This window comes from Arachis ipaensis, chromosome B7 (assembly GCF_059453495.1).
Source record: "Arachis ipaensis isolate K30076 ecotype BB chromosome B7, ASM5945349v1, whole genome shotgun sequence".
Classification (NCBI taxonomy): Eukaryota; Viridiplantae; Streptophyta; class Magnoliopsida; order Fabales; family Fabaceae; genus Arachis; species Arachis ipaensis.
Window position 1 is genome coordinate 9,824,398 of NC_142442.1, and position 27,094 is coordinate 9,851,491.

Here is a 27,094-nt window from a genome sequence, read left to right on the forward strand (position 1 = left end):
TCAAAGCCTTCAAGCTAAGCTAAGGTTGGTAGAAGTCTCACTCAAAATGAAAAGGGTGGGAGTTTGGTTCTTTGGTTGACACCATGTTGTTGTCTTTCAGCTTTCACCATGTTTCTTCTTTCTCATACTAATCTTTCATAGTCTAAGTTATTGTTAGTGTCTTAGCTTGTATAGTTATGTTTTCATGGTATATATGTTTTCGGAGGGCCACCATGGATTATCATATTTAGATTTTTTTTATTGAGATATTTACAGGATGATGAAAATGATGTATGGTATCCATCCGTCCAAATTAAAAGCAGTTTATCACATAATATCCACTATATTATATATATTGGTAAATATTTATATATGCTATAGTGGAAAGTAGGGGTGCACATAGGCCGGGTGAAGCCGGGTTTGATGTGACTCAGACCCGATCCGAAACATACATCTGTTCTATTTATTAGACCCGTACCCGACCCTAAACCCGATGAAACTAATACACTTTCGGGCCACAATTATACTGGGTGAAAACTGGGTGAAAATCGGGCCGTTAACATTACATTACGTTGATACCTTCTTGTAAGCTAGTATGTAAAAATATCCAAATTTTCAAGACTCCAACCATTATTTAACATGGTAAAATTCACTTAGAAAAATATAACAAGAACCAACCCTTCTTCAAAATTAAAGCATAACCACAATCATACTAAAACATAGCCATAATCAATACTAATATTGTCTAATAATACCAAATATTTAAATCAATACAAATAACACAATATTATGCATTAGTCTAAAGTCTTATGCATTCTAAATATAAAACATTAACTTATATTCTTATAATGACTAATAACACAAAATATTAAAGTTTACAATACTTAAATTTCACATAAGAATAGTTATGATCCATCACTAATAACAAAAAAATTAATTGTGTATAATGACCGGGCCACCGGACCGACTTCGGGTGACTTGAGTTATGACCCGGACCCAATCCAAAATAATAACCGGATCTATTTTTAAGATTCTTACCCGGTCTTAAATCCGATAAAATGATACTAAATTAGTCCCTAAAGCATTCGGGATCAAACCAGACCTTCGAGTCGGACCGGGTCATGTGCACCCCAGTGGAAAGGAAAAATAATGAAGAGAATGAAAATTCTCTTTAATTGATAATTGAATAAATATTACATAGAATGTGCTAATTTTTTCAAATGAGGTAAATATTTCTTTATTTTTGTTCTCGGTACGTAAACACTTCTTCATCATAGAATTACCTTAGTAATTAATTACATCATGTACCATTTTATTTTATTTTATGATAATTTCTTTTGGTTGAAAATATATAATAGAATATGACACGTTTAGTGTTAGTTTATATTACTTTTATAATTAATTACTTATGGTTCGTAAATATTTAAAAAGATTAATATAATATAGATGTTATTAAAAAAATCTATTGGCAGAATCCAGATTCCATAAGTCAACTATTAAGGCATTTGAATTCTTTTATTTTTAGGCTGTATTATTCTACTTTTTTAAGTGGACTTCATTACATTAGTCATTCCCTGTAAAACTAGAGGGAAAACGAACTACAAAGCCTTTGATTTATTATGGACTACTTCCCATTAATTAATTAACACATCTTTAATTATCCAGAATGTTTATTCATTATATATGTCACCTCAATTATATTCTATTATAATGATAGTTTTCTACTTTTTCTTTACCTCGTTTGGCAGTTGGCACAAGCCTTGAAGAAAGTTGTTGCTTCCTTTAATATTTATGAATCTCAATATATGACAGAAAAAATTAAATATTTTGTGAGATTGATTTTGAGAGGAGCAATGCTATGTGTTAGTAAATATTATTATTTTTTGTTATTATTTAAATATTTATATTTATATTTTATAAGAATTTTATATACAAAAAAATATAATTTATACCTATATTTATATCATAAAAAATTCGGCAAATAATAGCATATATTTGCGGCAGTTAACGACTTTTTTTAATATATCTACTGCTAAATGTTGATTTGTAGCGGTTAAATAAAATTGCCGTTAATAATTTTTAGCGTCTTATTTTAAAGTAATTCACAAACTGCCGTTATTTTACTTAAAAATTACTGCTACTTACTGAAATTTTTATAGTGTTATCAAAATTTGTACATATAAATTAATATATTTTATATTATTTTTTAAAAATTTATACATATTTATTAATAAAATTTATTTATTAAAAATAATTTAATATTTATGTTATTAAAATAATGACTAAAAATATTTAAAATTGTTGGCGATGAGAATTTCTCTCTTGGAAATACATTTGCGTATTCTAAAGTCTTTTAATTTTTTTTCAGTAGTAATTAATAAAATGGTGGATTGGTAGCTAAGTAGCTAACACAATCATCACTGAAATAATGTCATCACCAAGTAGCTAACACATACACGATCTTGTTGCACAAAAAATAACTGATATAACAAAATAAAAAGTAAATATTGTTATATTCCCAAATTGATAATATTATTTTTTATTATATATTATTTTTTAAATTACTTTCACAATAATAAAACATAATAATAAAGAATAAAATAATAAAAATAATGAATAATTTGATAAAATCATATAAAAAAGAATGACAATATCAAATTTAGACGTGATAAAATCATTTATATATTTATTTTTTAAGTATTAAATTGATGAAACTACTTATTAATTACTATTTTCGATTCACATGTAATAACCCACGTGCGTTTAGACACATGCATAAAAAAAGTTTTAATTATTTTTTAGTTTTTATAATTTTATTAAATTTTTAATTATATTTCTATACTTTTTTAATACACTGTTTTTAATTTTATAATTAAATTTTTTTAATATAAAAAATATTAAAATTAACTGAATATTTTTTTACAAATTGAACATATTCATAATTAAAAACCTAATTAGATATTTCATCGTATATATTTTACGAGAAATATTCTATTAATTTTAATATTTTTAATATAAAAATAACTTAATTATAAAATTAAAAATAATATAAAAATTTAATTATAAAAATTTAATTAAAAATTTATTAAAATTATAAAAATTAATAGAATAATTAAACCAAAAAATAACCCACGTTTGTTAAGATCGATCGACTTTGAAAATATATAATAATTGATCACACGAAAGTATAAAGAAAGAAAGAGAAAGGAAATTAAATGAAGGAAAGTTTATTAGGTTACCAACTCAAAGCGAAAATAAGAATAGTAGAGAAACAAAAAATAATGATGATGTTTAAGAATTTAAGGGCAAGATCATATGCATGCTATCCTAGGGAGCCAATAATAAAGGTGTTGAAGGATAGATGAGATACCTATTAGCCTTAAGCAAAAGGTATTGACTCTAAAAGTCACTAGTTGACAAATAAGTCAGAATCATGATTGAGTGAGATGATTTTATTAAAGTGAATTTTATAGTGTCTATAATTTAATATTTAATTTTTATTTAATTTATTTTTATAATAAATTTTAAATATTTAATAATTATTTATTTTTATATTTTTATATTAAATATTAATTTTTAATTTTTTAATAAATTAAACAAATATTTTTAGACACTATAACAATCACATTCTATTAATTGGATTAAGCCCTTTATTGTACGGAAAAGTATAGATATCTCTATAGATAACTAGATAAGGTGTTGTTTCTAAAATGATTAGAAATTTTAAAAATATTAACAGGAATGAGACAACCCCCCGGCTAAAATTTTTATATATGGATAATTTTAATGTGAAATACAAAAATATTTGATGATTTTGGTGTTCTACAGGGTTGTGGTAGTAGCACAAAACGTTACTAACGTTTTGTAATAAAAAATTTTTTTTAATCATCAAAGAACAAAACGTCACTGACGTTTTGTAATAAAAAAAATATTATTTTAATTATTAAAACACAAAACGTCGCTGACGTTTTGTTAGAAAAATATTATTTTAATTGAAGAAACACAAAACGTCATTGACGTTTTGTAAATGGCCATAGTTGTGTTCAACACACAATTTGGTTCATGATAAAGGATTTCACCTCTAGTAATACAATATTAAAAAGAAAAAGTTCCAACCCCCCCCTCCCCCCTCTTCCCTCCCCCAATAAAATAAGTAAATAAACAAAAAAAATGGAATAAGAAATAATTAATGTGATGCATGCTTTTTTACCCATAATATATATACACACAAGTCGATGCTTGCTTCCAAAGTTCTCAATAATATTGATATCAAAAGAAAAGGAAAAGTTTCCGATAATGTGGACAGTTGGATATATATATATATGAGTTTAATTTTTATATGCTCACAGTGTAAAATATACAATCATATAATTATAATCGTTTTTTGAATAACTATTCACGCAATTAATATAAAAAATAGTTATTTTTACTAAATTTTATCATTATATGATTAAATACACGTATAAATAATTTTACACTAAAAGTGTATCAAATTTAAATTTATATAAAATTAGTTACTAAATCAACCACTTATATTAAATATGTAGTAGAATATAAATATGCATTAAAAATAAATAAAATAACATATCTATTTATATATAGATATATAATAATTGATTTTTTTTATGTGCATATAATATGTATATATATTCAGGATGTAGAGACATTTTCTGTACTTTAACTACGAATTATTTAGCTTAATTTCGTATCAAATTACGATTAAAAAAAAAGAGCAAGAACGTGAGTTTGGTTGGTGAAGGGTTTTTCTACAATATACATCTAATTTTGGGAGAAGAAATTAAAAATGTGTTTGGTACGTGAGAAAAAGGGTAAATGGTATACGAAAGAATTGCTCAAAATCAAAAAGTGAATTCCAATCTAGATGCACCTTATGCAAGAAGAAAATATAAAAGTCAGCAATAATTCTATTCTTATATATATCTTAAATGTGATTCATTCTATGGTTGAGGCTTCATCTTTCTTTCGTTAAATATAATACTAGGTTTTACAATTAATAAACTTTGTTGGGAAGCTTTGGATTCAAGAGAGATAATGACATCAAAATCATGAGCAACTGAATATTTTTGAAAAGCAAACTTCTAAAGGCATCAAAGGCAGACATCTGATATTAACATTAAGATGTATACATCAAAATTAGCTAAGTTGCAACATCACTTTAATTTGTATAAAGTACCAAACATGCGGATACTGAAAGTATTAACGATCCCTTATATATATAAATGGAAATATCATCACCTTACGTTAACTAATAGATTGGAAATAAAGAAATGAATATTAGGAAAGAAAAAGACTCCTTATAAATTAAAGAGAAAATATGTAAATTGGTTTTTAATGAATTTTAGATAAGACATTTTAATTTTTAATAAATTTATTATTATAAAGTTTTTGAGAATTGTTCTTATTGGATATTAATTATGTTCCCACTTTCAACTGAAATTTTTATATGTATATTGGATAAATAAATTTTTAATAAATTAAATTTTATTATAAAATAATTAGATTCTAAAAAGTATCATTATTAAATAAATTAATATTTTTTAAAATGACAAAAAGAGAGAAATAATTATCCATAATTTTTAGAGAATACAAATTTATTAAGAAGCAAAATATCCGATAACCTTAAATTCTTTAAAAACAAATTTAAGTATTTTACTCTAAATTAAATCAATGGGGTTTAACATTTAAGTCCAACCGTGAAAAGCTCGGAGAACATAGGGTGAAGCATTAGGAGAATTCACTCTTTTTTCCATCCTATTTATGCTATAATTCAACGTTAAGGCTCAGGACCAAATGAGAGACCCAATTCAAAGGATTGACTCTCACCTTACATCGTCCTTTCCTCAAGAAGTCGGTTCTTACTACGACTTGCTCTAAAGAAGTCAGGGACGAAGATTAGCTGGCAGATAACACTCATTCAAATAAATAACTGCCCCTAAAATCTCTCAACCCACTTCCTGGAGCCATATCCCAATTTTCCTAAGATAAAGGGACGGTTATCCTCCTTAAAAGGTGGAACTACTCCAACGGTGGTTATTGGTTCACCACTATAAATACACTAACACCCCTCAGGTATCACTAAGTCCCAATACTCTCTAGACCTGCTTACACCATTGCTAACTTAGGCATCGAAGTGTCTTTTCAGGTACCACCTCCCATTTTCTCACACGCACAAGTCAGACGGGGGCCCCAAGGTGCAAACCCGCTCGGAGGCTTCCTTCCTCAAACGATTGGGCCAACCCAACGAGTCTAGTCCACTAATCTCCGGTTACCCAACGTAACATTGGCGCCGTTGCCGGGGAGCCGAGAGATTAACCAGTAATGGCGGACAATTCACCAGAAGATGGTCATATGGCGTCCGATTCAGAACAAGAAAACCTGAACACCGGAAATAATGACGTGGACACGACCCTCCACCAAGGAGCGAACGACCAGCACAGAAAAGGTACCTCTGGGTTAAAAAAATCCAAAGGTAAACTCTTCGGAGGGACGCGAATCAGGAAAAGAAGGACCACCACATGCAGCCGAGCTAATGGGACTGGTCCACGGCCACCAAGGTCGTTTGGAACAGCTGGAACAGGAATTAGAGCGACAACGAGAGGCGGAGAGGAACCTAAGGGATGAGATAGAGCGACGAAAAGAGTTGGAGGAAAAACTCTTGAAATTAGAATCCTCCCTTAGAAGTCGGAACTCCCGCGGCGACCGAGAAGAGTCGCCCTTGGGAGGAGAGGATCCGTTCAGTGAGGACATAATGAGGGCAAAAGTTCTAAGAAACTTCAAAAGCCTTGATATGAACCTCTATGATGGAACCACAGACCCGAAGCATCATCTAAGCAACTTCAAAAGTCGAATGTATCTGGCTGATGCTTCTGATGCTACTCGTTGTAAATCTTTCCCGACCACCTTGTCAAAAGTAGCAATGAAGTGGTTCGATAGCCTCCCTCCAAGGTCGGTCACTAGTTTCGAGGACCTCTCGCGAAAGTTCTTAATGTAGTTCTCCATCCAGAAGGATAAAGTAAAGCACGCACCAAGCCTCCTGAGAGTAAAACAGGAGGTCGGAGAACCTTTACGGGACTACATGGAAAGGTTCAACAAAGCGTGCTTGGAGATTCAAGACCTGCCCACAGAGGCAGTTATCATGGGGCTAGTAAATGGACTTAGAGAAGGTCCATTCTCCCAGTCCATATCAAAAAGGCACCCCACCTCCTTGAGCGATGTACAAGAGAGAGCAGAAAAGTACATCAACATAGAGGAGAATTCCAGATTACGAGAACCAAGTTGGCGACCTGGGCACCCTCACTCATCAAAAGAGAAAGAAAGGGAGCCCAAGAAAAAAGAGGAGGTCAGCTCCGATAGGCCGAGGAGATATCACTCTTATACTCCGCTAAAAGTTTTCATAGTGGATGTATACAGAGAAATCTGTAATACTGAAAGATTGCCACCCCCTAGGCCCATCAAAAATAAGGGGGGGGGGAGCTGCGGCGATTACTGTGAATACCATAAGATGTATGGTCACTTAACAAACGATTGCTACGACCTTAAAAATGTGATAGAAAAGTTGGCCAGGGAGGGTCGACTTGACAGATATCTCATGGAAAGGTCAGACAATCATGGGAAAAGAAAGCGAGATGACGGGGATAGAAGAGACCCACCACCACAAACCCCAGAGAGACACATACATATGATCTCGGGGGGATTTGCGGAAGGGGGACTCACCAAGTCATCTCGCAAGAGACACCTAAAGCGAGTTTACCAGGTCGCCACCACCACAAACCCCAGAGAGACACATACATATGATCTCGGGGGGATTTGCGGGAGGGGGACTCACCAAGTCATCTTGCAAGAGACACCTAAAGCGAGTTTACCAGGTCGGGAGCGAAGCACCCGACCTCCCAACTATCTCATTCACCAAAGAAGATGGGCACGGGGTAATCTTTGGACACGATAATCCAGTGGTAATAACCATGATCCTGGCAAATGCATATCTCCACAGAACTCTAGTAGACCAGGGGAGTTCAGCTGACATCCTTCTCAAGCCAGCGTTCGACAAGCTAGGATTGGATGAAAAGGAGTTAAAGGCTTACCCTAATACCCTGTACGGGTTAGGCGACACGCCGATAAAATCACTAGGGTTCATACCCCTCCACACAACTTTTGGAAAGGGGGAAATATCCAAAACTCTGAGCGTAGACTTTATAGTCGTCGACGTTGGGTCAGCATACAAAGCCTTGATTGGCAGGACTACCCTAAATCGGCTCAAAGCGGTGGTGTCCACCCCTCACCTTTGCATGAAATTTCTAACACTTGTGAGGATAGCAACGGTACGGAAAAATCAGAAATTGTCAAGAAAATGCTACAATGAAAGCCTGAACTTGAGAGAAAAGGGCAAGGAAGTTCACACCATAGAGCTCGGCGGAGCAAGATCCAAAGAAGAGCTGCGGCCACAACCAGGGAAAAAAACTGAAGAAATTCAAGTCAGCGAGGAGGAAGGAAAAAATACCAACATAGGAGCCAGCCTAGAGGAAAACCTAAAGCAGAGGTTGACAAAGCTCTTACGAGATAATTCCGACCTCTTTGCCTGGAAAGCCTCCGACATGCCAGGGATAGACCCCGAGCTCATGTTCCACAGGCTCTCAGTATATCTTGGGTCGTGACCTGTACAGCAGCGAAGGCATAAGCTCGGTTCCGAACGGGCTCAAGTGGTGGAGGAGCAGGTACAAGCGCTCTTAGAGGCCGGCTTCATCAAGGAGGTCAAGTATCCGACATGACTAGCAAACATAGTACTAGTCAAAAAACAAAACGGCAAGTGGAGGATGTGCGTTGACTACACCGACCTGAATAAGGCGTGTTCTAAAGACCCATATCCACTTCCAAGCATTGATACTCTAGTAGACTCCAGCTCAGTGTATCAATACTTGTCATTTATGGATGCTTACTCGGGATACAGCCAAATCCCGATGTATAAGTCGGATCAAGAAAAAACATCATTCATCACGCCTAGAGCAAACTACTGCTACGTGGTCATGCCTTTTGGATTAAAAATGCTCACATACCAAAGCTGATGAATAAGGTGTTCGCTCCGCACCTTGGGAACTTAATGGAAGTCTATGTAGACGACATGCTGGTGAAAACCAAGGAGGAGACCGACCTCTTGACAGACCTCTCGCAAGTCATCAACACCATAAGGTTACATGGGATGAGGCTAAATCCCGCAAAATGCACCTTCACGGTGGAGGCTGGAAAATTTCTGGGGTTTATGCTGACGCAAAAGGGGATCGAAGCGAATTCTGACAAGTGCAAAGCCATCCTAGAAATGAAAAACCCGACTTGCCTAAGAGAGGTTCAACAATTGAACGGCCGACTTGCTGCCCTCTCCAGGTTCTTGGCAGGGTCAGCATTAAGATCCCTTCCACTGTTCTCTCTACTAAGAAAATGATGCTAGTTCGAATGGACTCCAGAGTACGAAGAAGCATTCCAAGAGTTCAAAAGGTTTTTGAGCCAACCTATAATTCTGACCCGACCTATAGTTGGGAAAGAACTCGTCCTATATTTGTCCATAGCAGACAAAGCTGTAGCATAAGCTCTAATACGGGAAGATGAGGTCGGGCAGCATCCCGTGTACTTCACCAGCAAAGTTCTACAAGGCCCTGAGCTAAGGTACCACAAACTAGAGAAGTTCGCCTACTCCTTAGTAATAGCCTCTCGAAGGCTACGGCCTTACTTCCAAGCTCACACAATAAAAGTCCGAACGAACCAACCCATGAAGTAAATCCTCCAGAAGATGGATGTTGCGGGGAGAATGGTTCAATGGGCAATAGAGCTCTCCGAGTTCAACCTAAAGTACGAAACCCAGACGGCAATTAAAGCCCAGTGCCTCACCGACTTCATAGCAGAGTATGCAGGAAATCAAGAGGAAGAACCCACTACATGGGAGTTGTACGTAGATGGATCCTCAAATAAAGTAGGAAGCGGTGCGGGCATAATACTGGTCAACAAAGGGGGAACTCAAATAGAAGTCTCCCTCAAGTTCGAATTCCCAGCTTTTAACAACCAGGCAAAATATGAAGCCTTGATTGCAGGATTAAAGCTGACAGAAGAAGTCGGCGCAACGAAAGTCGTAGTATACAGCGACTCTCAGGTGGTGACTTCTCAGATAAATGGAGAGTACCAGGCTAAAGACCCCAACATGAAGAGATACTTGGACAAAATCTTGGAGCACCTCAGGCGCTTTACAGAAACCGAGATCAAGCATATAACTCGGGATCTCAACAGCAGAGCAGACGCCCTCTCCAAGCTAGCAAGTACCAAATCAGGGGAGAATAATAGAAGCCTGATCCAATAGACCCTCCAAAAACCCTCTGTAGCAAAAACAGAGGTCAAGCAAGACGTTCTTGAAGTTGCCGGATTAGACCTCAGGTGGATGAATCCTTTGATTGAATATCTAAAATTCGACATCCTACCCAAAGAGGAAAAAGAAGCTAAGAAAATTCAGAAGGAAGCACAAAACTACACTTTGGTGAGAAATATCCTTTACAAAAGAGGAGTATCAACACCATTATTGAAGTGCGTCCCAACCTCAAGGACGACAGAAGTCTTGGAAGAGATCCACAATGGCATCTGCGGAAATCATCTCGGAGCGAGGTCCCTGGCTAGAAAAGTCATCCGAGCTGGCTTTTACTAGCCGACACTGCAGAAAGAGGCCACCGAGTTCGTGAAGAAATGTCAACCATGTCAAATGCATAAAAATTTCCATGTCGCTCCCCCTGAGGAGCTCATAAGTATAACTTCTCCATGGCCTTTCGCTAAATGGGGATTGGACCTATTAGGACCTTTTCCCCAAGCTCCAGGTCAAGTAAAGTACTTAATAGTGGGAGTAGACTACTTTAGGGGTGCACATGGGTCGGGTGAAGCCGGGTTTGATGTGACCCAGACCCGACCCGAAATATACACCGGGTCTATTTATTAGACCCGAATCCGACCTTAGACCCGATGAAACCAATACACTTTCGGGCCACAATTATACCGGGTGAAAACCGGGTGAAAACTGGGCCGTTAACATTACATTACGTTGATACCTTCTTGTAAGCTAGCATGTAAAAATATCCAAATTTTCAAGACTCCAACCATTATTTAACATGGTAAAATTCACTTAGAAAAATATAACAAGAACCAACCCTTCTTTAAAATTAAAGCATAGCCACAATCAATACTAAAGCAAAACCACAATCAATACTAATATTGTTTAATAATACCAAATATTTAAATCAATACAAATAACACAATATTATGCATTAGTCTAAAGTCTTATGCATTCTAAACATAAAACATTAACTTATAGCCTTATAATGACTAATAAAACAAAATATTAAGGTTTACAATACTTAAATTCCACATAAGAATAGTCATGATCCATCACTAATAACACAAAATATTAATTGTGTATGATGACCGGGCCACCGGGCCGACTTCGGGTGACCCGAGCTATGGCCCGGACCTGACCCGAAATAATGACCGGGTCTATTTTTGAGACCTTTATCCGGCCCTAAACCCGATGAAATCACACCAAATTAGCCCCTAAAGCGTTCGGGACCGGGCCGGGCCTTCGGGGCGGGCCGGGTCTGTGCACCCCTAGACTACTTCACGAAGTGGATAGAAGCAGAACCATTAGCCACCATCACTGCCCAGAAAAGTCGGAAGTTCCTCTACAAAAACATTATCACAAGGTATGGGGTACCTCATTCCATCACCACGGATAATGGCACTCAGTTCACCGACTCAACCTTCAGAAGCCTGGTAGCCAGTATGAAGATTAAACACCAGTTCACCTCGGTAGAACACCCACAAGCAAATGGACAAGTCGAGGCAGCCAACAAAGTTATACTGGCAGGATTGAAGAAAAGGTTGCAAGATACAAAGGGAGCTTGGGCTGAAGAGCTCCCCCAAGTATTATGGGCTTATCGGATGACACCACAGTCTGCCACAGGAGAAACACCCTTCCGATTTGCCTATGGCGTAGAGGCCATGATACCAGTAGAAATCAACGAGCAAAGTCCAAGGGTGGTCTTCTACGACGAGGTCAGAAACATACAGGGGCACAAAGAGGAACTTGAACTGCTCCCTGAAATCCGAGAATAAGCCCAGATAAGAGAAGCAGCATTGAAACAAAGAATAACTACAAGGTACAATAAAAAAGTCATTTGAAGAAACTTCACCCTAGACGACTTGGTTTTAATCAGAAATGACATTGGAGTCAACAAATCTGGGGATGAAAAGTTCGCTGCCAATTGGAAGGGACCATACAAAATTAGTGATGTCTTAGGAAAAGGTTATTATAAGGTGACCGACTTAAACGGCACCGAGCTACCTAGGTCGTGGCATGCTTGTAATATGAAACTGTACTATAGTTAAAAGCGAACTCCACTCCCTGATGTACTCTTTTCCCAACTTCATAGTTTTTTCCCAAAAGAAAGGGTTTTTTTCTGGAGGGGGTTTTTAACGAGGCATCAAAGTGGAGGCTGAGGGATGGCAAATTATCAAAAACCCTTAGTAGCAATAAAGTACCTTTGCAGATAAATAAAGAACTTTTTATTATATCTCTTATAGATTTCTTCTCACTTTTTTACTCTTTCTATGAAACGCGCCGGCTTAAACTCGACAAAGCATGAAAATCCCATGAATCGACCTAGATGGTCGTCAGGATAAAACGACGAGGTACAAGTCGGCGTAAAGAGGTTATAAAAGTAGATCATAAAAGAACTCGGAAGATAGCCGACTAATAAGTCGGAAAACCAAGGAGAAATGAAATGCATCGCAAAAATAGCCTAAGTTCGGAAACTCAATAAAAGCAAATTGAGTACGAGGAATATAAAAAATAGACAAGTAAGCCCATCGAAAAACCTAAGGCGGAAATTGTCCCAAAACTTTGAGAAAAGTTCAAAGATAACTTAGACAAAGGATAGGATAGTCAGTCCAGGTAAAAGTTTTTCCAAAAAGATCAAAGAAGGTTTTCAAAACCTAAACAGAAAGCATGCAGGACAACACAAACATAACCTAGAACCTTTATCCAAAAAAGGGTATTTTTAATATTTTGTTTATGGCCTTAAGAGGCCAAAAAATTGTCAGCAAGCTACCACCACAGAATAAAAACATAAAAAAGAAAAATTGTTATAAAATGGGGGACCCACAGGCCAGGCCCCATATAGCCAGCATAATTTAATTGGAAGATGGAATGTCATCACCACCAGGAGTCGGAACAGCAGGAGTCGGAACGGCATCAGAAGAAGTCAGAGCAGGCTGGTCAGGAACTTCAAAAGGAACCCCTGAAGAACTCGGAACGTCTCCCCGAGGAGGAGACTTCATTATCCTCTGCCCCCAAGTTTTTAACTCGGAGTCAGTTTCAGGTCGGGGAGGGGAGACAATTGCGCCATTCACTACGATTTTGTCAGGATCTAAGGGAGAAAGGTCTAGGTCGGGAGCAATGACCCCGACTTGTTCCTTAAAGATCCTCCATGCCTCCTCCGCTCCCTCAGCAATGGAATCCTCCAAGACCTGAAAAGCGTCCCGACACCCAGAAAGCTCCTTTTTAAGATCTAAATTCTCCACAGAGAGCCTAACATAATTTTGCTCCGCCTTCTCCTTAAGGCCCTCCGCCATGGCACACTGGCCCATCAACTTCTTCTCCCTCTCTCGACCACGATCCTTCTCCTCCTTCAACTTGGCAACCTCCTCCTTTAGCTTCTTCTCCTCCTCCTGGTATAAAGAAATTCTCCCCTCGAGCTCCTCAACCTTTCGGGCCGAACCCAAAGAGCTAAGGGGAGTATGTTCAAAAACATCCAGGAGTCTCGTACACACCCCAGCCGCCCTGATACTCCCCTGAACTATGACATTCAGATGGTTCCGAACCATAGCATCATCCATATTAATGGATGAATGAGGAAAAATATAGTTTCGGACAAATTGGAGACCATCGAATGTAGCCCTGGAAGAGGAGCCAAAAGTCTTTCGCTTCTTCTTCTTGGGTTCAGGAGAAGATCGGGGCGGAGGAGGAGGAGAAGGAAGAGAAGAAGTAGAGGAAGAGGATACCACAAGGGGACGAGAGGAAGTCCCCAAATTATGAGGAGGAGGGGAGGGGGAGGAGGAGGAAGATTGCCAGTGGCCCTCGCCCGATATCTTTTCTTTGCATCTTGAACTTTTTGATAAGAGGAGGCAGAAGCTTTCTTTACCATTTCTGAAAAAGACAAGGTGCAAGAAAGTCAGAATCCCAGAATTAGAACTAAAACAAATCGGAGCAAAATCAAACAAGTCGGAGCAAAATAAAAAATAACCATATCTACCTAATTGAGTCTGTACAAAGGTCGGAGACCCCTGAAGGAACTTCTTTGTATCAAGATAAGGGGCTCTCCCCCAAACTTCTCAGAGGAACCCCACAACAACCTCTTCAACCTCGTCTAAATCATCCAAACCATACTTCTCCACAGGAGAAGCCTCCAACCAGTATAAAGGAAAACGAGGAACAAAATTCTCATCCAGGAAAAAGGGGTGGTGACCCTCTACAGCTTGAACTTTAAAAAAGAAATTTTTGAAGTCATGGAAGGATTCATCAAAAAGGTTGAAAACTCTCCGACCCTGAATAGCCCGGAAAGATACCCACTGTTGTTTATTGTTCTGCCCACTAAAGGTCTTGGTCATATGAAAAAGATAAAATAAAATCCTCAAAGAAGTCGGAAAATCTAAGGCTTGACTGATAAGTTGGTAAACCTTCAAAAAACCTCAAGAGTTGGGGTGAAGTTGAGTAGGAGCGACACGGCAATGGTGCAGAACAGAAACCTCAAAAGCAGAAAAAGGCAGAAACACTCCCAGTCGAGTGAAAAGACTCTCATACATAAAAAAGAAATAGGGTCCTCATCAGAAGCCCTCCCAAAGCAAACTCGGTCTTCTGGACCTGGGGCAATCGGTTCATATTTTGGCTCGTCTTCATCAAAAGCACAGATCCTATGATGCGTGCGAAGATCAGTGATGTAGTCGGTATCTACCAAAGGTTCTTCCCCAAGAACCGTGACATCCACTCACTGAGCAAGGGACTCTAGAGAAGACATTTTCTCCCTATATAAAAAGGATAGCAAAACCTACAAAGGAAAAAGGAAAAATGATCAAAAGCAGGGTCTCTAAGGGGCCTGTGATCAGATCCTCAAACAAAACAGAGTCACTAAGCCTACAGTCAACCCTCCTCTCAAAACGAAAATATGCAAACGAAAGCATTTTGTAAAGAGAGAGCAGAAAAAGAACTAACTTTTTCTTGAAAAAGAGGGTAGGGGCAGTGATGGCTCAGAAAGAGGAGGAGTCCTCGCGAACAGAGTTTTTCTTTTTGAATGAAGAAGGCAAATGCGAAGGTTTTCATAAACGAAACAAAGAAAGAGAGGGAAAGTATTTATAAATACGTTAGGGGCATAATGGTAAAAACGGAGGACGTCATTAAAGAAGTGCACCGTTACCAATGTAACTGATCCCCGCGTGTGAATACGCAAATTCCTAACGGACGCGACGTTTTGATTAGACGCAACTGTTGAGAAACTTTAAAACACGTCGGTTCTGAAAAATCACGTCGGTTCCTCACCAGGTCGGCTACAAACCCGAGTTAAAATACTCGACCCCAACTCTTAAAAGAGATTGGGCTCGAGTAGGGACACTGTTCATGCCCTGACCCAACGCTAAGACCCAGGACCAAATGAGAGACATAATCCAAAGGATTGACCCTCACCTTGCACCGACCTTCCCTCAAGAAGTCGGTTCTTACCACGACTTGCTCTAAAGAAGTCGGGGACGAAGATTAGTTGGCAGATAACACTCATTCAAATAAGTAACTGCCCCTAAAATCTCTCAACCCACTTCCTGGAGCCATATCCCAACTTTCCTAAGATAAAGGGACGGTTATCCTCCTTAAAAGGTGGAACTACTCCAATGGTGGTTATTGGTTCACCACTATAAATACACTGACACCCCTCAGGTATCGCTAAGTCCCAATACTCTTTAGACCTGCTTACACCCTTGCTAACTTAGGCATCGGAGTGTCTTTGCAGGTACCACCTCCCATTTTCTCACACGCACAAGTCAGACGGGGCCCAAGGTGCAAACCCGCTCGGAGGCTTCCTTCCTCAAACGATTGGGCTAACCCAACAAGTCCAGTCCACTAATCTCCGGTTACCCAACGTAACACATCCTATAATTAATAAACGTGGGTTTGCAGAATTGATTATGTCATAATTAACTTTTAAGTAATTAAAAAAAAATAATTTTGACAATAATAATAAGAGGAAGTATAGGGAGCCAATGGAATATCTGTATAATGTATACAATGGGGGTATAGGAATGTTCGATTTCAATTCAGTAGGATATCAGATGTTTATTATCCCTGGTATTCGGATGGTTATTCTGGATAGTATGGGTGTATTATGTTTGAGAAATTAATAGTATTTTATCCTGGATGTTCATTTTTTAACTCATATTGAGCCAAATAAATAGCTCATTATACACATTGTACAAATAATAAAAGTGAATAATAAAAGTGAATATCCATCCGGCTCCTAAAAATTTTTTCGAACGACTTTGAGTCTTTCGACAAAAAAAATATCCTTTTCGACCCTTGATATTAAACTTCGTGAGACTGATTAACTTTTCTATCAATGATCTCTCTCCAGTACATACTTATATAATATGCTAATCACTAATTTATCATCTATTTAATTTTTATAAATAAAAATAATTTAAAATTCACTAATATTTCTTGGTTTTACACTGTAAATTTAGCTAATGTATTAAAAAAAAGTAACAAAAAAATATATAAAAAAAACTAAACGGTATTGACAATTATGAATTATCTTTAAAAGATAACGAGGATGCCAACAAAAAAAAAAGAATTTGTCAATTCTAATTGGTTCTTAATGGATAAATCAACAGTTTAATATGTCATATAGGTTTATTCCACTAATTAATACAGAGAAAAAATATTAATAAAAAAACTAATTAGTCTCACAAAAATAAAGATTAAGAGCCAAAAATGATATTTTTTTTATTAAAAGTCTCGTTACCTTTTAAAATAATTATCAGGAGAGTTTAGAGTTTTGTTTATAATAATAATAATAATAATAATAATAATAATAATATCCTTTTTAAGTCAAATTTGCAGCATGTGATTTCTTATATTCTATAGGAAAACTAATACATACTTTCATAGTGCTTTTGCTTGCAATAGCATTAAATAGAAGTTGATATATTGTTAATCAAACCATGCTAATCCACTTATATTGTTAAACCAAGGTTCACATAAGCATCAGTTTTTGCAGCTGAAAGCCTAAATAGAAAGGGAAAAAACTTCCATTATATATATAGATATATGCCTCCACACGTGAAGTTAATAGTTAAAAATATTGGATTATTTGACAAATTTAACTAAATTATCATCTAAAAAGTCTCAATTAACAATTTCATATAAAGATAAATGCATATAAATTTTTACCCAAAAATATATATTGAGTGTTCACAAAAAGTGTATATTATACTATTTTTAAAAACTTAATTATTCAGCAATAACAATTTTTTTTTTGGTGTACAAGAATAACAAATTTGATTATCTTATTATAAAATATTTGATTTTTTTATTGAAAAATCCTAATAAGTAATGGCCCATATTAGTGCGCACACGGTTTTTTTAAGTATTCTGGATCCTAAACCATAATGGACTTTAATCAACTTATCATCTTTCCACAATGACTCTACAGCTCTACTCCCCATCATGCTTCCCCCAAAATTCATAAGAAAAGAAAAACACTTCTCCACAACCCTCTGAGTTCATGTGTTTTTCCTCCTTTATGTTGATAGTATACATTTTATTGAAAGAGGAAATTGTAGGCGCTGCCTACCCAAGATTGGCATAAGCTTGACAAAGTAGTAGTAAGATTTATTCATTTTCTACTTGAAAATAAAGTTCAAGCACCAATAAGAATATAAGATCCTAAAATACTTCAAAATCAATCCAATAAATAAATAAATGGAACATATACATCTCATCACAACCAAGTCCTCTCATTTCTGTTTTCTTTTTCCTTCACCATCCAACCAAAATTCAAAGCAAACTAAAAAAGGTAAAAACCCTCATACCTCACACAAGCACACAAATTGCTTTAAAAATAAATAAATAAAAAAAACCACCTGTTTTAGGACTTGAACCAAAAAAATCATTATATAAGATGGGAAAAGACAACTCCAACTTATAGCTAGTTTTTGGTATCTGGCCTGAAATAGTAACGTTGGAGATAGCGAGACATTGTTACCTAATTATTGGTTTTTTCATATTTATTTTGAGGCCATATTTTAATTAGTCTCACTTTTTATCTCTATTTCAGGACAGTAACCAAAATCCAGCTTAATTTAATTAAGACGGTACCTATCTAGTGGGTCTTTGAAAAGGAGGCGTTCATGGTAGACTCTCCAAGCATAGTCCTCAAAGTCAAAAGAGTGAAACACACGCTCACGTTCTTCATCGCTTTCTTCCTTTTGGTCTTCGTTGCCAAGAAAAAGAAGAGGAGCCACAGTGGTCTCTGTAGGAAGCGTTATGAGCAATGACATTGTGATGCAACGTGACTCTTTTGCTTCCCCCATTGCTCTTCCTCTCACTTTCTTCAACTTCCCATTGCTCCACACCTAAATCATGTTACATAACATTCACAACATTAAGCTTAATTAGACTATATTATTATCTTCATGTGGAAATGATATTACGAATAGTTAATTAAATGATTCAGTAAATTTGATAAAGTTTTCAAAGCTATGTTCAATTCAATTAACACATATTTAAGGGGCAAAAGAAAAAGAACAATTGGCAAGTCGATAAAGACTTTTTTTTTTTTTTATTTGGTTGAGAGTCGATAAAGACTTAAAAATTAAAATGGTCAACACGATTACGTGACCATGTAACCTTTTCCTCCTAAACCAAGCCACTAACCAAACAGAAAATAAAATAGAAAAATTCAAAAGAAAAGCAACAACTTCACAACAGTGTTTTTGTAAAATAAACACAGCAATTAAAAGAGCTCTGTTATATTTTATGTGACACTTGACTTATAATTAAATCACCAGCATCAACATCTAAAAAGAAGGAAAAAAATATAAAACCTGAGCAATATCTCCAAGAGTGACCAAGATGGAGTCCACGTGCGGCACCACGTGCACCCAACCCGAATCCGAGAGCAATGAATACGTCTTCTCTCGCCTTATCTGGTACTGCAAGGCCACCACATACGGGTAAAACCCGCCCGAATATTCGGGTCTATTTCCGGGCCGATCTTCTGAAATCCATAAGATAGAACACAACCGGGTCGGGTCATTCCCGATCGGGTTTTCTAGGCCCAAACCTTTCATTAACTCGTCGATGATCTTCAGGCCCAGTTTTTCAAGAGAGAGTGAGAACTCGCGGAGAGATGACAGAATCAACTCGGTTGATGACTCGGTGGAGCAGGACGAGTCAAGACGGAATGACTCGCCGATTCCGAGTCCGAGTTCATCGTCGTTTTCGTCTTCGTCTTTGTCTTCGTCTTCTTCTTCGCGTTCGTATCCGAGTGGCCAGTTCTTGGGGAAGGAAGATTCCTTCTGGTCCCGAGGGAGGTTGAAGAGAGCGAGCGATTCCGACTCGGCCGAGGTGGCGAGTTCGGAGGGGACTGAGTGATCGGTGAGTTGCACGAAGCCGAGTTGGGAGAAGGAGGAAAGGATGTCCGTACTGTTGTCAGAGAGGGATATGGAGGGAGGACACGTGGCGGCGGGGGAGGAGGATGAGGTGGTGGCGGAACGGCGGTTAGTGGGGAGAGAGAGGTTTGGTGGGAGGCGGTGGAGGAGGCGGGAAAGGGCGTCGGCGGCGTCGGAAGTAGAAAGGAGGGAGGTTTGGTTAGCCGAGGGAGTTGGTGGTGGTGCTGTGGTGGCTCCTCCGTGGAGGTTGGGGAAGAGGTGGTGGTGCTTGTGAGCTGAAGAGGCCATAACGTGAGATAGAGAAAACACAAAAAAGTGCGTGAAATGTGCGACACTGAATAGATTGGCGTGTTTCTTGAATCTTGGGTTCGTAGTTTCGTACATACGAATGAATGATTAAATGTATTTTGTATACGATATATATTCATATTGGTAGAACTTTTTCCAAAATTTTTTGTATTTATGATATCCTAATTCAGCCGCCTAAAGATTAATCTGTTGTGATATTGAGATTTATTTAAAGATTTATAGTTTAATAAATTGTTATATACATTTTTTTTCAAAAATTACTTGTATTGTTTAAATATCAAAATAAAAATGTATAATATAATTTTATATATTAATTAATATATATTTAATTTTTAGGGTAAAAAATAAAAATAAGCCAAGGGAGAAAATAATTTACGTGAATAAGCCAAAACGAAAATTGTTTCATGAATCCACCAATGCACATTTATATGTAGTTCGAACCAGCTTGGTTCGAACTCTATTTCTACATAATTCGAACTAACTTGGTTCGAATTATACACAAACACATACACACATAATTCGAACCAGCTTGGTTCGAATTATACACACACATGCACATACATAATTCGAACCAGCTTGGTTCGAATTACACACAAACACACGCACACACTAATTCGAACACACAATAATTCATGGTATAATTCGAATTATGCTGTTAAAAAAATTAATAATTTAAAAATTAAAAAGATATATATTTTATTTCATACGTTAAAAAAAACTAACAAAATATTTAATTACGAGACTTCTTTAAAATATTAATGAGCTATCAATTCGAATTCTATACAATACTTTTCTGTCCATTTTTAATAGTTCATGAATATTTTTTAATAAATTTTTTAATAAATTTTTTTAAATTATACTACAAAAAATATTTTATCCTATGCAAAACAATTTAAAAAAAATGGCTTAAAAAATGTTAGGAGTACTATAAAAATTTATAATGTTAGAATAACTTAGGTAAATACATGCATGTACTCAAATTTTAAATAAAATATTCTACATAGTCAATAATAATTTAGAAATGAAAGAAAATATTTTATTCCATACAAAATAATTAAAAAATATATTTTATTCTATACAAAATAATTTTAAAAAATGGCTTAAAATATGTTATGAATACTATAAAAATTTGTAATATTCTAGTGATTTAGGTAAATACATGATAAAAATATTTTTTTTTTAATTTCTAAATTATTAGTGACTATGTGGAGTATTTCTTTAATGTCTTTAAGTCATTAGGACATTACAAATTTTTATAGTATAGTACTTCTAACATCTTTTAAGGCATTTTTTAAATTATTTTGCATAAAATAAAATATTTTTTTATGGTATAATTTAAATAAATTTATTAAAAAATATTCATGAGCTATCAAGAATGGGCAGAAGAGTATTGTATAGAATTCGAATTGCTCAACATATAATTTGAATAAGAGTAATTCGAACTTCCCTATGCGTAATTCGAATCATGTAATATCTCACCATATAATACAAAATAATTTTATTAAAAAATTATCATGAATATTTTTTAATAAATTTATTTAAATTATACCATAAAAAAATATTTTATTCTATGCAAAATAATTTAAAAAATGCCTTAAAAGATGTTAGAAGTACTATACTATAAAAATTTGTAATGTCCTAATGACTTAAGACATTAAAGAAATACTCCACATAGTCACTAATAATTTAGAAATTAAAGAAAAAATATTTTTATCATGTATTTACCTAAATCACTAGAATATTACAAACTTTTATAGTACTCATAACATCTTTTAAGTCATTTTTTAAAATTATTTTGTATAGAATAAAATATATTTTTTAATTATTTTGTATGGAATAAAATATTTTCTTTCATTTCTAAATTATTATTGACTATGTAGAATATTTTATTTAAAATTTGAGTACATGCATGTATTTACCTAAGTTATTATAACATTACAAATTTTTATAGTACTCATAACATTTTTTAAGCCATTTTTTTTAAATTGTTTTGCATAGGATAAAATATTTTTTGTAGTATAATTTAAAAAAATTTATTAAAAAATATTCATGAACTATTAAAAATGGACAGAAAAGTATTGTATGGAATTCGAATTGATAGCTCATTAATATTTTAAAGAACTCTCGTAATTAAATATTTTGTTAGCTTTTTTTTAACGTATGAAATAAAAATATATATTTTTTTAATAAATTTTTTAATAAATTTTTTTTAATAAATTATTAATTTTTTAACAGCATAATTCGAATTATACCATGAATTACTGTGTGTAATTCGAACCAAACTGGTTCGAATTAGTGTGTGCGTGTGTTTGTGTGTAATTCGAACCAAGCTGGTTCGAATTATGTAGAAATGGAGTTCGAACCAAGCTGGTTCGAATTACATAAAAATAGCTTTTGGCTTATTGCTGAAATGATTTTCAGTTTGGCGTATTTACGTTACACTATTTTTGGCTTGGCTTATTAGAGTTTTTTACTCTAATTTTTATATTAATTTTATTTTAATATTTTTATGAATAAAATATATTTTTTATTTTTAAAATTTATTAAAAATTTTAAAAATATTTTAAAATTTTATTTTATTTTAATTTTATTTTTGATATTTTTAATTTACATTAAATATATCTCAGACAACTAAATTTTCACAAAATTTAAGACTAATTCAATAATAATACATGATAATTATATCTAATTTGTTTGTGTTAAAAATTATTTTATAAAATTGTTACTGAATTGATCATAAATTTTTTAAAAAATGAGCCTATCAAGGACATATATATTTGATGTAATTCAAAAGTTTTTAGGATAAAATTAAAATAAAATAAAATTTAGAGATATGTTTGAAATTTTAAATAAATTTTAAGGATAAAAAATATACTTTATCTTATTTTTAAATTTTAAAAATTATTTTATAAATGGTAAATGTAGTTGTTGTTATTTGTACTTGTTAAAAGTCATTTTTAGTTTAATTTACTAAACATATATACTATAATTTTTAATAGTCTCATTATACATTTGAATCTTTTTAACAACAAAATCTAACGCAAACGTTACACACTCTTTAATATGAATATCTTCTTTTTCTTAGAATTTCTTCTTTTTTTTTTTTTTTGCGTGTTTTCTCCTCATTGTCGTTCTTTTATTGTTACTACTGTTGTGTTGCATTTTTTTTCTTTTTCTCCTCCTCTTTCTAGTGGTTTTATAGCATTATATATTTTTTTATTTGATTTTTTTGTATTTATTCTTGCTAAAAGATAAAATAAGAAAAATTTTGAAAAAATGACACAAGAAGGAGAAAATGAATAAAAAAAAAAAGAAGAAGATGAACAAGAAAAAAAAGAAGATGATAATGATAATGATGAATAAGAGGAGGAGGAGTTTTGAATAATTATGCATAATTTATCAGAAAATAGTACTAAAAGATTTTAATCGTGACATAATAAGTTTCTCAATTTTGACACTGAAATTTCTTAACCGTAACACAAATTCTTACTAAGAGGTAGGGGTGTACATGATCCGGTCCGCCCCGAAGACCTGACCCGGCCCCGAACATTTTAGGGGACAATTTTGTGTGAGTTCACCGGATTTAAGGTCGGGTAAGGGTCTCAAAAATAGACCCAGTCATTATTTCGGGTCGGGTCCGGGTCATAGCTCGGGTTACCTGAACTCGACTTAGTTATCATACACAATTAATATTTTGTGTTATTAGTGATGGATTATGGCTATTCTTATGTGAAATTTAAGTATTGTAAACCTTAATATTTTGTGTTATTAGTCATTATAATACTATAAGTTAATATTTTATGTTTAAAATGCATAAGACTAACTAGACTAATGCATAATATTGTGTTATCTGTATTGATTTAAATATTTGGAGTTATTAGACAATATTAGTATTGATTGTGGTTATGTTTTAATTTTAGAGAAGGGTTGGTTCTTGTTATATTTTTTTAAGTGAATTTTATCATGTCAAATAATGATTGGAGTTTTGGAAATTTGGATATTTTCACATGCTAGCTTACAAGAAGGTAATGTTAACGGCTCGATTTTCACCCAGTATAATTTGGCCTGAAAGTGTGTAGGTTTCATCGGGTTTAGAACCGGATTCGGGTCTAACAAATAGGCCCGATATATATTTCGGATCGGGTCTGAGTCACATCAAACCCGATTTCACCCCGCCTATGAACACCCCTACTAAGAGGGTGAAACAAGAATGATAAGAATATAAAAACAGGAAAATGAGTTTTGAGTTATACATAATTTATCAAAAGATAGCACCAAAATTTTTTAATTGTGAAACAATAAGTTTCTTAATTTTGATACCAAAATTTTTAACCGTGTCATTTTTAATTAAATAATTATTTTTCTTATCATTGAATTAGTTGGGTGTATTGAATTCATATATAAGAGGTTTAGTCATTTCTGTGTCATTTATAACAAATTGATAATTTTTTTGTTTAAAAATATATTTAAATGTATTTTACTGGTTGAGTGAGCTAAAATTTTGGACTTAGAATCTTTAAATTTTTTTTTTGTATTTTTTACCAAAATATTCTATGTCATTTCTAACTAAATTATGTATTTTGTTATCACTAAATTGATTGTGTGATATTAAATTAAAAAAAAATAGAAAAAGAGTTTTGAGTTATGCAAAATTTATTAAAAAATAGTACTAAAATTTTTAACCGTAACATAGAAATTTTTTAACCGTGTTATTTCTAACTAAATGATGTATTTTTCTTATTGTTGAACTAATTAGATTGTATTGAATTCATATATATGAGGTTTATCCATTTTTTAATTATTTATAATAAATTAATGTATTTTTATTTTAAAATATTTAATATTTTTATTTTTATTACTAAAAAATTATTAAAAACTAAAAAAATCTTTTTTATTAAAATGAATTTTTTTTCTTAATAACACCCCCAAACAAGCTTATTATTTAAGTCTCTGGTTATTATATAATTATCTTTTTAATATATCTTCTTTTTAGTAATATTCTATTTACTATTTTCTTTTAATGTTAAAATAATCAAAATATCAATAATGGAGTATATCTAATAAAAGATAAAAAATAAGGATAAAAATAAAAATAACAATGTGACAATAAAATAAGGAATTTTTCGTATATATTTTATTGTAAAAGGTAATCATTTTATATGGTATATAATGATAAATATTTGTTATTTTTTATTAATTATTTTTAATGTTAAATTAAAAAAATATTTAAAATACACGTATAACATTCTCCTAATACTGTATCTTGGTGGCTAATATTAAAAGGATGCTACGGTAAAGATGCCATTTTCATCTTTATGTAAAGACGTTTTTATTTTGTGGTTGTTATTGATTTAAAAGCGTATCACTAAAAGTGTTGCTTAAAGAGAAAGTGTTACCCTTAATCGTTAACTTGGTTTTGATACCAATTTTTGGTTTGCAACCATTTCTACTATATGATACCAATTTTTTACTAGTCCTTGATGTATATTCTGATTTTATTTTTATAGTTTTCAATCTTGTTTTAGTTTATAATATTCTTTTTTGCATGGATTATTGTATATAAAATCTTTTATCTGTTTGTCTTTTTCTTTAATATAATTTCTCAAATCCTCAAAAACTTCTTTTATTTCTATACTTTCTGTTGTTTCTAAATACCTTCTTAATTTTTCAACTTCATTCTCCATTAACAGCTTTAATTCTTTTAAGTCATAATATGATTTTCCAGGCATTTATAAATTTTTTAAGTTTAATTCCAACTTGTTTATATTTATTCTTATTTCTATCCTTTTTATTATAAGATCATCAATTTCGATCCGAAGGTTATTTAATTCCCTTTTATACTCTTTTATTTTACTTTTTAATTTTTTCGCCCTTTTTCTTTTTATTTTATTTTCTGATTTTTCAATCTTTTTATACTTCATTATTTATTTTAGAATTTCTGCAAACTCTATCATCGATTCATCACTATTTTCTAAAGATTCTATTAATTTTTTTAGCTCTTCAACTTCTCTTTTTAACTTGTCATAGATTATTTTTAGAGCTTCAAATGCTCTTTGATTTATTTCAGAAAACTGTAAATAATTCAAACGATTTTCTCTTTCAAAGAGCTCTTGTTTCTTGTCTTGATAAGTTACATATATTTCTTCTTTATTTATTGTCATAATTTAGTGTTTAGAGTTTCATTTAATTTTTCGACCTTTTTTGTTAATTCTTTTATTTCAGAATTTTCTTCTTTAATCTTTAACTTAGATAAACTTAAAGGGCTATTAATTTTAGATTCTCTTATTTGAAAATTCGATGAAACTAATTTTTCTGATGGTTCTTTTAATAATAGAACTGGGTTTTCAATAGCTTTATATTTTGGTATTTCTGTTTTTACAATTTTTTGAAATAATTCATCGACATAAATTCTTTCTCTATTTTTAAATATTATACTATGATGGCTATTTGTTAAAGAATAATTTATTGCATATGTAATTGAAAATGGTTCATCATCTTGTTCCATTAGATTCTTTCTGTGAAATTTATAAGCCAAACTTATAGATCTTCCAAGATTTTCAGTTGATAAAGGTATAGCATATCCAAGATGGGCATTGAATTTAACATTTACGTTTGCCAAGTTTCCATGAACAATTCCAATTATTTGATCTATTGGGTCATCAGTAATTCTTTTGTCACAAATTGCTAAGCTTATTGGTGAATTAATTCCTTTCATATATGTAGATTTGATTAAGACTTGTATAGTACTAATATGAATCCATCCAATTTTAGATCTTTTTTGTTGTTCCTTAATTTTCTCAATCTGTTTACCCAATTCTTCATCATTTATCAAAGCTATTTCAAGTTCTCCATTGGAGGATTTTATCTTTATAGGGGCTTCAAGTTGAATTTTTTCATAGTATATTATATTTTTTCTATTAAAAACTTCTTTTAAAAGATTTTGTTTATTAAAATTTTCATTTGATTTGAGATTTAATTATGTTTTTAGAACAACCTGTTTTTCATTATCTAATAAAGCAGTTAATCTATAGTAATCAGATTCTTCTGTTAATTC

At 33.4% G+C, this 27,094-nt stretch overlaps 2 protein-coding genes across 2 annotated transcripts; one reads left to right on the top strand and one right to left on the bottom strand.

Annotated features, from left to right (window-relative positions):
• Nucleotides 1–9,778: 9,778 nt before the first annotated feature.
• LOC148550309 (uncharacterized) lies at nt 9,779–10,339 on the top strand. The gene has a single exon (XM_088494422.1). The coding sequence runs from the start codon at nt 9,779–9,781 to the stop codon at nt 10,337–10,339; it is 561 nt and encodes a 186-aa protein (XP_088350548.1).
• A 7,671-nt stretch (nt 10,340–18,010) lies between these two features.
• LOC107609702 (2-oxoglutarate (2OG) and Fe(II)-dependent oxygenase superfamily protein) lies at nt 18,011–20,222 on the bottom strand. The gene is made up of 2 exons (XM_016311719.3): nt 19,165–20,222; nt 18,011–18,693 (listed from the first exon to the last, which is right to left on the bottom strand). The coding sequence occupies exons 1-2, from the start codon at nt 20,113–20,115 to the stop codon at nt 18,421–18,423; spliced, it is 1,224 nt and encodes a 407-aa protein (XP_016167205.1). The 5' UTR covers nt 20,116–20,222; the 3' UTR covers nt 18,011–18,420.
• Nucleotides 20,223–27,094: the final 6,872 nt, after the last annotated feature.